This window comes from Mytilus trossulus, chromosome 1 (genome assembly GCF_036588685.1).
Source record: "Mytilus trossulus isolate FHL-02 chromosome 1, PNRI_Mtr1.1.1.hap1, whole genome shotgun sequence".
Classification (NCBI taxonomy): domain Eukaryota; kingdom Metazoa; phylum Mollusca; class Bivalvia; order Mytilida; family Mytilidae; genus Mytilus; species Mytilus trossulus.
The window spans coordinates 91,911,925-91,927,612 of NC_086373.1; the positions used below are offsets into that span (position 1 = coordinate 91,911,925).

Here is a 15,688-nt window from a genome sequence, read left to right on the forward strand (position 1 = left end):
AGCAAACGCCTATCAAGCAATTGTTTCAAAAAGATTATTTCTTTTAAGATGTATTGTACTAATTGTGGTATGCAAATTGAACCAAAGAGCAAGTTCTGTAGCAACTGTGGTCACAGAATTGAAGGTAGGTATTTACTATTTATCATTGTTTATTAAAGATACGAAAATAATCATACAAGATGGATATTTCGCTACTTTAGAACAAAAATATCCGAAGGGCATATAGACTAAAAACATGTGAATATATTTTTTGTCCGATATATATATAAATAAATTGTGAATAATTTTAACAAAAACACACAAAGTATTACAATTTAAACTCATTTATTAAAAAATTACAGTAAGGATAAACTAAAAAGACAAACATATTCGGATAGAGCCGTAATTATCATTCGATGGAACTAGCAATGAGTCGTTGACCAATACATGCAATGTCGTACGCATATGTTTGATAAAAATGATATTCATAAATAAATATATATTGATAAATACCATTATTATTTTTTAGCAGATGTACAACAGTTAGAATTACAAGAAACATCAGATGGTATGTACAATTTTGAAATTATCCAAAGTCGGTCGGTGCATCACGTTGACGCGCATTACCGTTACATTGCGTTTAGCTTTTGATTACATTTGAGCGCATTTATTTGACACTTATATTCAGGTAAACACATGTAATATGTATCAATCTCCAAATGCGCGGAAACGTAATGCGCCCATGTCGTCTATTGCTATGCTGTTATTTACGGAATAAAATTGAGAAGGGAAATGGTGAATATGTCAAAGCGACAACCATCCGACCATGCATAGAGAAGACAACAGCCGAAGGCAATCAATGGATCTTCAATGTAACGAGAATTCCCGAACCCGTAGGTGTCCTTCAGCTGGCCCCTAAAAAAAAGCATACTAGTACAGTGATAATGGACGTCATAATAAACTCCGAATTATACACAAGAAACTATAATTTGAAATCATACAAGACTAACAAAGGCCAGAGGCTCCTGACTTGGGACAGGCGCAAAATTGCGGCGGGGATAAGCATGTTTGTGAGACAATAGAAGTCCGAGTCCGATGTCAAAAGATGTAGCCGGTTAATGTCCGAGTGGAGTTTTTATTTTAAGTCGTTATAAAAAGTCATTTGTACCCCCGATCCTCGGTGAGGGGTCTGAAGGCACAACGATGTCCAGGCCAAAGAACCTAATGGTAGTGAATTAGCGGGTCTCCTGAAGTTTAAAAAGTTATCGGAATGACTTACCAGTCTTGTCATTGAAAACTCATCAATAACAACATTATTCAGATTCAAAATGGTTTGGTTTAAAGTATAAAACTGAAAAATGAACGAAAAAATATTTGCTTCAGAACCTTGAAAAAAATCTCCAATCAAGTCTCGTCAATTTTGAAGAAGGTGTAACAAAGTAATTGATATATATGTAACACATTTTAACTTTTAACTGTAAATACCAAAAGAAATTCCATTCAAATTTAAAATCGATAAAATACGGGACAACTCATCATATATATAATTTCGTCATTATATATGCTCCGGGTACTGTATTGACCATAAAAAGTTTTTCCAGCTTCCGGAAAATTTTACGAATGTTTGACAGAATTAATGATAACTCAAAACTTGAACCACATACCGAACCTACATGAACATAGTTATAATATTGGAATAGCATAAAATAGAATTAAAAGTTGTATTTCCTAAATGAAAGAGTCCATAATTTGATAAAGGGCATAAAATCAGATACAATTGATTTACATAATTGGTAACAACAACAATACTAGGCGCTTCTAAAAATATAGTTAGTTTTTAAAATAAGTCAGAATTAGAGCCAAAACTACATGAATAATGTGAATGAAAGAATAAAATTATATCATATGCATTCGTTCTCAAATCATTCACTAACTTAATACTATATAATATTAAACTAATTTTCGTCACTTTTTTCGCAATTACAAGCCATTGAAGATAGACTAAGAAGAATGATGTACTGTTAAGTTATTCTTTTTGATAATATTTCAAATTAGATGAAAATATTTTGTTTTATCATCGTACACCCGGGCATTTGACGTAAACGTAGCTACGCGCACATGTGCATGTGGGAATGATATTCGTGAAATCAGTTATTTAAAATTGTTTCTTCGTCCGATTTCATGTTTATAACATTAATTTTATGTTTAAGGCTTTTTAGTAGATTTCATACTTTCGGCAGTTCAAGGCTTCCCTTTTTAGTGTAATACTAGTAGAAGACAACATAATGTTTCAGTTATAGCTTTCAGTAGATAAATTGATACAATTGTAATCGTTCTTTTAGTCACCTCTGGTAATTTTTTTTTACAGTAAACAAAGAAGGAGCGCCTAAAATGACAAATGGTATGTATATCGCACATCTAATAATTGTTCTTCCGATTGTGAAAATTAAATTTATATCCCATATCCTTAATGAAAAAATGCAATTAAAAGAAAAATTGAATGCACGTATTATGCAGACAAAAGAATAACTCTGATATAAAATAAACGTTTATTTGGTTTATGACAAACAGAATCTACAAAAAATACATATTTTTTGTTTATATTCATAAGAGGCAAGAGTCAGTTTAGAGGCCCTGAAAACGAAATGGGGTGCTTCGGTACAGAGGATGAACAAGAAAAGAGTATTTACTGGTATGAAAAAAGAGGAACCAACAAAAACAGTGGTATGCTATTATTTCAATAATAAGATGAAATTGAGAATGGAAATGGGAAATGTGTCAAAAAGACAACAACCCGGCCATAGATAAAAACAACAACAGAAGGTCACCAACAGGTCTTCAATGTAGCGAGAAATTCCCGCACCCGGAGGCGTACTTCAGCTGGCCTTTTAAAAAATATATACTAGTTCAGTGATAATGAACGCCATACTAATTTCCAAATTGTACACAAGAAACTAAAATTAAAATGATACAAGACTAACAAAGGCCAGAGGCTCCTGACTTGGGACAGGCGCAAAAATGCGGCGGGGTTCAACATGTTTGTGAGATCTCAACCCTCCCCCTATACCTCTAGTCAATGTAGAAAAGTAAACGCATAGAAATACGTACATAAAGATTTAATTAAATTAATAAGTCCAATAGTCATTTTTGTTAAGTTCTGTGTCGTTTTGGTCTCCTGTGGAGAGTAGTGTCAATGCCAATCATACCACATTTTCTTTTTTATATGATTTAATCATTTGAATTGATAAATCAATGAACGAACACACAGTTAAAAATTTATACAACGGAACGGTAAATGAAAAATTTACCCAATCTTTTTAACCAAAGTAACAAGAGTGCCAAAGTGACAAGAGTGCATATAAAACATATTTTACTAATTTTACAGGCTCTTCATGTTAAGATTTTAGACGGAAAGATGAAGATGGTGCAGAGAGCTTTTAAGGATGGTATGGGTGTAGATCGGGGTTACGTCAAAATTGACGTCCAAATAGATAGTACCTGCAGAGACTGGATGAGATCTGTTCGTGCCTGCTTCCAGCCATCACCCGATCTACATCCATACATATCCACCAGCAAAGGAAATTTAGATAAGATTGATTCAGCCTATACATTTAAACAGCTAAGAAATAGCCAGAAAGAAAAAAAGGTGGCATCAACAAAATATGCTATCTACTTTCAGATAAAAAAGAGTAAGTCAAATTGTATAAATACAGTTCATTTCTTAACGATACCATTGATACCCAAGTGATTTATGTTTTTTATTGATACAATTTTTATGTTGTTGCAAATCAAATATCTACATTTGATCTCGTTTTTCATAGAGATATCTCTTCGTCGACTGGTCAAAGTGTGTGTGTGGTGTTGGTGCATGGCTGTAGGGTTTGGTTTTTTTGGAGGGGAGGGGGGTAATGCATTGCAGAACTATCTAATTGGAAATTTCTTTTTGATCTTCGAATTAATAATACCACAAAAGTTAAAACCAATATTTGTGGAAGATTTACTTTGGGTTACCTAATGGAGAGACATCATCATAACCGACAGCCTTGTCCAATGAAGTATGACAGCCCATGGAATCATGTGCTGAAGTGTGTTTTTTTTTTACATTGTTGATCATAGAGACACCATTTATAGATTGAATAAAATGTAACTGAGGGAAATGACATTTTAGGCATTAATGAAATAACTGAACACGTTGGTTTTGTAGGTCGACATGCTATAGTTGGAACATACCTAAAATCTACAGATGGAAAACGCATGCCTGTACCTAAGGTAAAAAAAACATTTTCAAATCGCTCGCTCGCCCCAAATTTTGGAGTCCAAAAATCCGTAGAACAAGAAATAAAATTGATGTGGCCTAATAGTGTTCACACGATAATTACTTTTTCATGCAACAACCATAAATTACACCAAACATCCAACATTATGTCAATCTTTCTGTTTGTTTTTATCAGGATTGTGGGAGGCCCATGCTGTCATGATCTTGGCTTATATCGGGGAAAACCTTTTTTTGGAATGCAAATAGAATATTTTTATCGTTCGATAATATATAAGGGAATCTGGAAAATTCTCAAATACAACTTCGTTTTATATACGTATATCCCTTTTCCTGGATTGTTCACAGTATATTCATTATTTTTATGTAGCTGAATACCGCTTCAAGGAACTAAGAATGAAATATATCTGTAGGTTGTAATTGAAATAGAAGATGAGAACGAACGTGAGCCTCAGGTCAAGGACGAAGACAGTTTCATCAATAAGCAAAACGTGGAGATTCTGAGGGAACTCGAAAGGGAAAGTAGTAATGACAAGGTGAGTCCAAAAGTTGAAAACTAATGACCGGAAAAATAGTTCAACGCTTGCAATTAGAAAAAAACAACAATAGTCAAAATATTGTGTACTTATTTAAAAAGAAACCGTTAACTTAGGTACAAACATAGATATATTACATTGTATCTGCGATAAAAAAAAAAATACAATTATTTTTAACAGGTAAGCGGAGAAGGTGAAGACCTATGGGAAAGTGACCTAGAAGATCCTGCACTTGACACGGTATTTGCCTTTTCAAACTATCAGTTATTAATAAGCAATTTTGATAAATATATACTTTTATTTGCTTCACAGCTTCACAGAATAGAAACTGATAGCTCATAGTTCTTCAATACCATTCAACGTTCGTTTGATCAATGTGAAAAATGCTTTTAGTGCTTACATATTCTTTATTTCGTGATCGCACATTTAAGTTACCCTTGAAACATTTTGTGTTTGGAAACGTGAAAATTTGAAGGAAACAAGCAATTGATGTTAATAATCATCTCTGGCTAAAGATTTGTTATTTATTTTTTTGTTTAGTTTTATTTTATGTATATCATTATTAACGTGCAATAATCATATAACAGTTGTGTCTTATTTATTTCACAGCTTACAGATGAACTGGATGCTTCAGAAATGCATGCTGTTGAAGAGGTAGGTAATATCATGATTCATGCATGATGCCACATTTTGACAGGATACCGAACCACCTTACTTTAACCATCCCAACAAAAATCACGAGCCCCGAAATAATATTAAAATGTACCATAGATTTATGAAATAATTCCATAACAAGTCTATCTCATTTATATGTGTGATAAACAAGTAGTTGAAGATGAATATCATTTAATTTTAGTATGTGAAAAGTATAATGAACTTCGAAAGAAATTTATCAAACCATATTATTGAAGAAAACCTACGAATTTTAAACCCATACAACTGCTATCTATTCATAATGTAAGGGAACTTAACAATTTAGGGAAGTTTTTATTTCTGGCCGAGAAGGCACGAAATTAATTTCATCATTATAAAAGCTTAATGTGTTACTCTGCTGTACTGTTATATGGGATGATTATTTGACTAATTGTTTAAAGGTAAATATATTCCACTGATGTAATTGGATATTTGTAATTTTTATATTCTATAAGTTGTATTGCTTACAGATAAAAATGTTATAATTACTATTTCATAGCTTATAAATGAACCAGGAGTTTCGGGACTTGATACAGTCGAAGAGGTATGTTTTAAATTTGGACTTCGTTAGGTTTTTTATTTTTTTAGTGTTTTGTCACTGACTGAGAAACCTTAATTATCAACCTTACAAAGCTGGTACTAATTAATTGTTTTTAGATCTCCATGTGCAATAACTGAAGGTTTCCGGAAACTCACCTGACAAGGCCGCGAGAGTCAGTGAAATTTAATTGCGTGCATGCAACATTTAATAATTAAAAATTAATGTTATTTTGTATTTCCCTTCAGCCACACTGATAATATTTTTTATATATATATATCCTTTCAATTGATCATATTAGGAATAACAAAACATTTTCCGTTAACATTTCATAGGTTCACAATATCTTACACATATCAACATTAAATACAATCTAATTGAAATATAGGATTCACTCCATATGGGTTAAATTAAATCAAAGTTCTATATTTTAACTAAACATGCAGCATTATGGATAAAATAATTGCTTTTCATTTCGGTTTGTTTCTTATGCCCGCGTTTATTGTTCAGTGTATATAAATATGTATATGACAATATGATTGACTTATTTATACTTACTTCCTTACTTAATACTAATGACAATTAAACACTATTTCGATTGTAGTGTCCAGATAAAAATCCATCACCATGCTCATCATCAAATGTAAAAGCATTGGATATGGTAAGTTTTCATCTGGGTTTTTTTTTCTCACTTCGTTCGTTCACGAAACAGGTTGGGTATTACAACAGTAAAAGAACATGCACCTTTACAAATATATAAGTTTTTTTTCACGACCAAATTCGTTTTTTTCTTTTTCAGAAATTAAAAATGTTATCTTTTACAGTTCATAGAAAATCTGAAAATTTGAAACTGTGTAGTAACACACATAATATTTTATGATATTATTTTTATCATATTTTAAGAAAGAAAAAAGCGGCGGCCAGTCACACCCCACAGTTTCCTTCTAAAGAAGCGGAAGAGAGGATATTTTCCGAATTTTCCATGACGTTTTTCTGTTGTTTATATTCATTTGTATTTATCTGCAATTTTTAATCTCTACACTATAATATTTTAGGTTCTAGACAAGAAAAGACAAAGGAAATCCGTAAGTAGAAAAAGATACACACAAAAATTTGTACTCTGGCCAGTTCTCAATCCTTGATGTTGCCAAGAGCCATATCGGTGCAATATGAAAAGTCTATGTATAAACTGACATACAAGATTTTTAAATTAAGACAAAATGTATAGCTTTTCTCTTAAATCAAACAGACCGGTCTATGAAAAGTACAAATTGACTTCTCTCTTTGTTTGTAAGAGTTATGTATACCGGAATAAATCGTTGTTAAAGTTAATGTTATCATATGTAGTCCCAGATTGTGTAACACTGTTATTGAAATGTTAAAGCTATGAACTTTAAATTCCAGAGATAAGAAGTCAATCAATGATTAATGCAAATATTATATTTTTTTTTACTGTAAATCATTTTTGAGACTTTTTAGATTTGTTTATGTATCAACAGGTTGCCGAGGGCATATCCCTTAAATTACCAGAGGGTAAAAAGAAATATATCACCGTTGTTTACCAGGAGCATGGTGGAATATCTATATCTCGCCAATTTGGAGAAAATGATACACTTCAGGTAAAAGCATCTCAATATTTTCTTAAGAGGAAAAAAAAAGATAACTTCTGCAGAACTACGTCTTATTCTTGTTTTAGCGCAGTGAAAGTGCAGATGGCTGGGGTTTGACTCCATGTGTCAACCTGATATCTATAGAAACCACAAAAAATTAACAGTAAGCAAGAGGTTATCCTAGGCTTCGGAAAATGTGTATATGAATCACTAATATGCTATCATCTTTTATGCTAGTTTGTGTGTTACGTTTAAAGCAACCATTAATAACACAACAAACACCAGGCAAAATGTTTAAATTAATTGTTATTTACTAGTATTGGTACTAATAAATAATCAGTACACGGTAATAAGCTGAGAACATGTAGACAGATTAAATAAAATTATAAATTTAAAACTATTTATAATATTTAAGGAATGACAATAATATTTTTCTGTCTATGAAGAAATAACATAAAAAAAAGGTGCACACTGAATGACACGCGTAGCGGGTTATTTAACAGTGAACATAAAATTTAACACTAATTTAACCTGATTCCCAAAGATGATCAAAACAAAGTAATTAAATCGCCACAGCTGCATTTGCAGACGACTATTATTTGAACTCTAAATGACTAGACTGACCCACTGAAGATGTCATAAAATAAGATTAACAACAAACTTTCTACACAGTAATAAATTCTTTGGAAAATAATGTTATCTAACCTAATCTTAGCAGACGAAAATGTAGCTTTATTTCAACATCATTATATTGAAAACTGACGATAAAACAAAACTTGCAAAAATGTGCCGTAAGTGCAATTTATAAAAAACGATTTCTTCTCTATTAAAAATCCTCACTAAAAAACAATCATAATTTTATTAATAAAGCTTAAAAACTATTGTCTTCAATCCAATGATGGAGGATTAAATATTTGAAAATCCACAACGTGTAAGGTTGATTGGATTATGTTTAGTGCATGAATATCTTGTAGATATTTGACGTGTAGCTGTGCAATAGAAAACGTATGTTGATGATTCAGTAGAATATCCTTATTTATTTCTTCTTAAAACCACAGGTTTTGTATACGTGGATATGCATGGAGATGGACCCGGAAATTCTTCCACCAAAGTTTCATTTAGGATGCCATGCCCCAGAGAAATGTACAGATGATGATTGTGACCACAATTACATTTTGACTCCTGATTCGGCGAACTACAAAATTTACAAGCACACGCCAACATTATTATTTATTAAAGAAGATGTATGTTATAATTTGATGTTAATACATAGTCCTCTTTAAAGAGTAGATACAGTTGTTAGATTAAGCTTAAAGAAGATAGCGATACCCCTGAGAGAGACGCAATCGATACCTATCAAATGATTCTGTTCCGTGCATTGCTTATGAGCAACCTAAAGTTTGCATTTGGTTGTGCAATTATTGTATAGGATTTAATCACAAGTCAGAAGTTATTTTTTTAGTTTTTTGACGCTATCAATGCAATCATTTTTTCATAAGTTTTTTCTTCAAAATTAAAGACTATATGGTATGGGTAGAATTGGATTCAGAATATTTTTTTGTCATTTGCTTGACAACAATATGTTTTCATCAGAATGTTAGTTTATGAGAAAGCCATAACCCATCCCACTTTAATAAGTTGAATGGTCCGTCCCTTGTGTAATCTTTGGGCTGATCATGCCATTCGTTTATTTACTTTTATTCAATACATGTCATATTATGTAGGTTTTTTATGCCTCATTTATCGGCATTATGTTTTCTGGTCTGAGCGTTCGTTCGTCCGTCCGTCGTACCGGTTCGTCCGTCCTACACCAGGTTAAAATTTTTGGTCAATGTAGTTTTTGATGAAGTTGAAGTCCAATTAACTTTAAACTTATAGTACACATGTTCCTTATAGTATGATCTTTTTAATTTCAATGCCAAATAAGAGATTTTATCCCATTTTCACGGTCCACTGAACATAGAAAGTGATAGTGCGGATCCGTGTAGTAAGGACACATTCTTGTTTTCAATTTGTCTTGGCTGGATCTCTCGTCTGTATTTTGATTGTAAAATTTTGTATGAAAACCAGATTTTAAGGATGTTTTGGGATTTTTGTCAGATTTTAGGAATCCTCTGGTTTTATCCATTTGAATGCCTAATAACAATTAGTCCATCGACCCCCATTTTTTATTTTATAAATCTTTTACATGCATAATTAAATATAAGCCACCTGTAAAAGTCATTTAAAATCCTTGTTACTTTTAAATAGTTATTGAGAACTTAAAAATTGCCAATGATAAAGCTATGAAAAATAAGAGAGAACATTTTCCCGCAAAAATTTCAAAGGCTTTTTTTTCTCGAAAACAAGCACAGATACCTATATATTTTTTTGCTTTTTTTTTGTTCCTTTATGAAAAGCATGCTATTTTGAAACTGAGTAACGAACTTCCTTAAGGATATACTTCGGTGGGGTTTTGGAATTTGTGTCAAATGTTCGGACTCCTTGGTGTTTTTCTATACAGTACAATGTAAAATATTTTGTTATGACACCCATTTTTTTCGTATAAGACTTAATAGCTCATGAAAGATCATTTACCAAATTTTAAGAAGATTCTTGATTTTCTTTCTTTTGTTTTGTGACCCAGCTAATATCAATTTTAAATTCTATATTTGATAATTTTCACCGAACTTCACCAAATTACATCCTTAGGTCTACTAGTATTACATAAAAAAGGAGATGATTCCAACGGTATATTCAAAAGTCATAAAACGAGGGAAACTAGACCGGAAAACCCCGAAAAACGACAGAAAAGAAACAAATCACTTCACAGATAATTAAAGATCAACAACACAAACGAAAACACGCCAAGCAAAGATTTATGTTATAATGTTATGTTATGTTTCAAATGCATTGACCTGTTGATAGTATTATTCCAAAACAAAACATACAGTTTTATTTTCTAATTGTAGATCTACCATCTCAATGAGACAATGACTAACTTAGATGATGTATTTTTTAAGTAGAAGTCTACAGAATGGTCACGTGAAGATGATTTCTACATAAAAATCAGTACAAATTAAGACTTATAACTTGATCTCGTCAGATTGCAACATGAAATCTGAGACAATTGTTCTAGTATTAGAAATTATTAATAATGTTTATATTGTTCCTGAAATGACTAGCTAGATTTATAATTGTGTACGTATGTTACTGTGTGGCTGTTTGTATGTGTGTGTGTAGGTGTGGAAAAAGGGGGAAGTTTCTAATAAAACCTGTTGACAACATTGAAGATTAAAAATTATAAACCAGTTTATGTAGTAATAAAATCCAGTTTTTGAGACCACAGAATCAACAAATAATCGTTCTGTATGTAGTAAAATCTGTGGAAATGATACATGATTTGTTCGAATAAAATAGATCTTTTGTGAACTTTAAATTCACAATCTGATGTCATAATATACCAGTTCAAAGATATTTTTAATATTTTCATTATTTTAATATAAATGTATACTTTTAAAAAAAATATGTCCAACAATATTCCATAATGAAAATTTATGAATTGTTGACCGCATTTGGACCAGCGGGTAAACAGCGTCAAAGATCAACTCAAAACAAACCATGGTTTAAAAAAGAATGCAAGATTATGCGTGATGAGTTTCACAGAGCAAGAAAGAAATACAAAAAAATTAAGACTGCAGATAACAAAACACTGATGAATATGAAGGCTAAAGAATACCGACAACTTCTTAATAAGAGTTATAAAAAATACCAAGAAAATTGCGCAAACGAGCTTCGATCATTATCAAAAACAAACACAAAAGCATTTTGGAATACACTTCACAAATTTTCAAGTAAAAGAAAAGATAACCCACAGGTAGAGATTGACACTTTTTTTGAATATTTTAAAAATTTAAATGAAAGTAAAGATGATGAGGGAGATTTTAGTTTGAATATTGATAGTATTTGTGAAAATCCTGTATATGATGAGTTATTAAATGGAAAAATAACAGAATTAGAAATATCTGATGCAATAAAGGAGCTGAAAAATAACAAAGCTCCAGGTACAGATAAAATTTTAAATGAATATTTGAAATATTCAACTCCATTGTTAATTTCTATATACTGTGAGCTTTTTAATTTAGTGTTAGATACTGGTATTATTCCAAAAAGCTGGACCAGTGGAATTATAAAACCTGTTTTTAAAAACAAGGGTAACCCGTCTGACCCTGATAATTTCAGGGCAATCACACTTATCAGTTGCCTAGGGAAGTTATTTACGTCTGTTATAAATTCTAGATTAAATATTTTTGCTAACGAGTTGAGTCTCATCTCCGAAAACCAAGCTGGTTTCAGGAAAGGATATTCAACAGTTGACAACATTTTTGTATTGCATACTCTAATTGAGTTATATTTTTCGTTTGGCAAGAAGCTTTATTGTACTTTCGTCGACTTTCGGAAGGCGTTTGACACTGTCTGGCGATCGGGGCTATGGACAAAATTACAAAATTGTGAGATTAAAGGTAAATGTTTTAAGGTTATCTTTAACATGTACCATGATATTAAATCTTGCGTTCAGTATAATGGTGACCAGTCTGAATTTTTCCCTTGTCTTACTGGTGTAAGGCAGGGGGAAAATTTATCACCGTTTCTTTTTTCTATATTTCTTAATGATCTAGAAAGTTATTTCAGCCAGTTAGACGGTGAACCTCTTAATATTATTAAAGAGAAGCTCGAAAGTGAATTGCACATTTTTTATAAATTATTTGTTATTTTATATGCAGATGACACTGTCATTCTGTCTGAAAGTATGGAAGGTATGCAAAGAGCTCTAGACATTTTTCAATCATATTGTGATATATGGAAACTACAGGTTAATGTTAATAAAACTAAAGTTATGATTTTTTGTAAAAGAAAAACGAGACAGAATTTTATTTTTACTTTGCAAGATTGTAACCTTGAAATTGTTGATACATATTCATACCTAGGTGTTATTTTCAAATATAATGGAACGTTTATTAACACAAGGAAAAAACTTGTTGAGCAAGCACAAAAAGCGTTATATTGCATTTACAAACTATTTCGTAATGAATCAATACCTATAGATATACAATTAAAAATGTTTGATTCTATGATTGAACCAATTTTATTGTACGGTTCAGAAGTGTGGGGTTTTGAAAACCTTAAAATTATTGAACAAATCCACTTGAAATTCTGTAAGAGAATTTTGAAAGTTCGAAATTCAACTGCATCATTTATGGTTTATGGAGAACTTGGGAGGTATCCACTCGAAATTCGGGTCAAATTGAGGATGATTTCTTTTTGGAGTAAATTAGTATTAAATGAAAATAAACTAAGCAGTACCTTATACAAGTTAATGCTATGTTTAAAAAACAACCATGGTGTGAATTTCAAGTGGATAAACCACATAGAATCTATATTTAATGAGCTAGGCATGAGCTTTATTTTTTTAAACCAGTTTGCTGTATACGAAAAGGCTTTAGTAAAACAAATTTTGTGTGACCAGTTCATACAAAAATGGTATAGTGATTTAAACACCACATCACGTGGACAATTTTATTCCATGTTCAAAAAGAGTTTTGAAATAGAAAGATACCTTATTAATTTACCAGAGTCATCTAGAATTTGGATTTCAAAATTTAGAACTGCAAACTTACGATTGCCTATAGAAACTGGTAGATGGTACAATATACCAAAATCAGAAAGAAAATGTAATTTTTGCAAAGAGAATATTGGTGATGAGTATCATGTATTATTTATTTGTAAAAATGCAGAGATAGTAGATTTGAGAAACAGATATTTACCACAGTATTATAGAAATAATCCAAACATTGTAAAAATGGAAGGTCTCTTGTCACTTTGCAATATTGAATTATATAAGAAATTGTCAATGTTTATCAGAAAACTGTCTTCTCTTCTTTAAATTTTGTCTGTATTAATTTGTTAATCACTTGTTCATTTCTGTCATATTTAATGTATCTATGTTATCAATAATGACCTCTTGTAACACATTGTAAATGTGTCTGAGTGTTTTCCTAATAAATCTTGAAATCTTGAAATCTTGACCTTATTATTCATTTAAAACAATATGCCATCCTACAAATGAATGATAGTGAATAAATGTGTATCGTCATCATCTGCTTGTATATATACTTATTATATATACTAGTCAACAAAAGAAACGATACAAGGCAATGCGTTCTTCATATTTAACGAAATTGGTCCTTGGACCGAGGTAAAAAAAAATGCTCTATACTAGTCTAATTTTTACAGAGTTATATTCTCATCAAAACTATTGTATTAAGGCAAGAAAACGAAAACATCATTTTCCGAAAAAATAAATTTGACCCCTGTGTTCAATAACTTACTTTCAAATTTTGTCAAATTATGTTAATCATATGCATTAACTTTGTAAATAAATGTTTTTCAGTGGATAATTTAACAGTTTTTTCCTATTATCTTTTTTGATAGTTAAGTTCAAACTTGTGTATCGTTTCTTTTGTTGACTGGTATATGAAAAAATGTGGTATGTTTGCCAATGACACAACTTTCCGCTAGAGACCAAACGACACAGAAATGTGCACCTATATGTCACCGTACGGCTTTCAACAATGATCACAGCCCATTCCTCATAGTCAGCTATAAAAAGCCCCGAAATATCCATGTAAAACAATTCAAACGAGAAAACTAACGGCCTAATTTATGTACCAACAAATGAACAAAAGTTTAACTCTTGAATAGCCAATAAAAGACTTCCTCGGTACTTGATGCAAGCTTCTTGTATCTATATAGAAGGAATATACTTTCTTTAGTTCTTAAAAGAGTATTAAGTTTTCTTAAAACAGGGAGTCTTATCTCAAATTTTACGGGTGCAGTAACACTTTCAGAATATATTTTGCAGTTATTGATTTGAAATGTTCTTCTGTGTCAAAAATAATCTCTGTGTTACTCTTTTTTCTGGTTTGATTATTAGGTCTTAATTTGCTGATAAATGATAACACTTCAATATGTAAGTTAAAAATATACCTAGTTCGAGCAAAAACATCCAATCTTTACAAATGAAAAGCTAGTGTCACCAAATCATCATAAGTTTCACTAAACAGCTTAAAGTGCTTTTGAGTTTCCAAAACAGTATGACAAATAAAAAAGAATTAAATTTGAAGCCTGGTTTTCACGTGAATGACAGAAAAAACATGACACAAATAACAAAATGAAAGATGGAAGATTTCCGAGGGACTTTCAAACTCAAAAGTCGATAATAAACTGACAATGCCATTGATAAAAACAAGAGAACAACAGTAAAACAAAATAACACAAATCACAAATAAGAAAACTAGACTGAGAAACAGCGAACACCACCAAAAACACCTTACGGTTATCTCTGGGGTGCTCCGGTCCGGAGCTCCTTGTATAAAAAAAACTGGGCACATATATATGTCTTGCTTTTTTTATTAGCTCACCTGGCCCGAAGGGCCAAGTGAGCTTTTCTCCAATCACTTGACGTCCGTCGTCGTCTGTCGTCCGTCGTTAACTTTTACAAAAATCTTCTCCTCTGAAACTACTGGGCTAAATTTAACCAAACTTGGCCTACATATGAAAACGAAGAACTGCATGGTCTCCAGTATCCGATTCTGGACAATTAACATACAACGATTTTAAGTACATTGTACTTCTCGTCCAATTTCTATAAAAGTTATTCCATGATTTTTTCTCGAGTATTTGCTGATAAATTTTGTCTACAGAATACATCAACTAGAGTTGTATTTAGATATAATATCAGCACAAATTCGAATAGTAAGAATGACAACCACTAATTGACTGATGGTATATCATAAATGTTCACTTATTAAATAAATGTACTTATCAAAGTCGTGCATAATCGAACATGTAAAATGTTATTTGTTCATAGTTAACACGTGTTTGGTTAATTATACTAGCCTAGGTCGGTTAGAATGGGATATTGAGTTTATGCACGAGTGACCTCGTGTGGTTTAAAGTCATTATCGATATTAAGAATTGAACGATGGACGTGAATTTTTCTTGGAAGATATTACGAGAC

General features: G+C 31.5%; 1 protein-coding gene across 1 annotated transcript; it reads left to right on the forward strand.

The window, feature by feature from the left end:
• The first annotated feature begins 54 nt into the window (after positions 1 to 54).
• LOC134711181 (uncharacterized) lies at positions 55 to 11,069 on the forward strand. Its single transcript, XM_063571637.1, has 15 exons — positions 55 to 124; positions 512 to 547; positions 2,348 to 2,380; positions 2,591 to 2,703; positions 3,365 to 3,668; positions 4,184 to 4,248; positions 4,666 to 4,788; positions 4,969 to 5,028; positions 5,398 to 5,442; positions 5,981 to 6,025; positions 6,624 to 6,680; positions 7,075 to 7,104; positions 7,519 to 7,638; positions 8,688 to 8,873; positions 10,581 to 11,069. The coding sequence occupies exons 1-15, from the start codon at positions 70 to 72 to the stop codon at positions 10,632 to 10,634; spliced, it is 1,326 nt and encodes a 441-aa protein (XP_063427707.1). The 5' UTR covers positions 55 to 69; the 3' UTR covers positions 10,635 to 11,069.
• Positions 11,070 to 15,688: the final 4,619 nt, after the last annotated feature.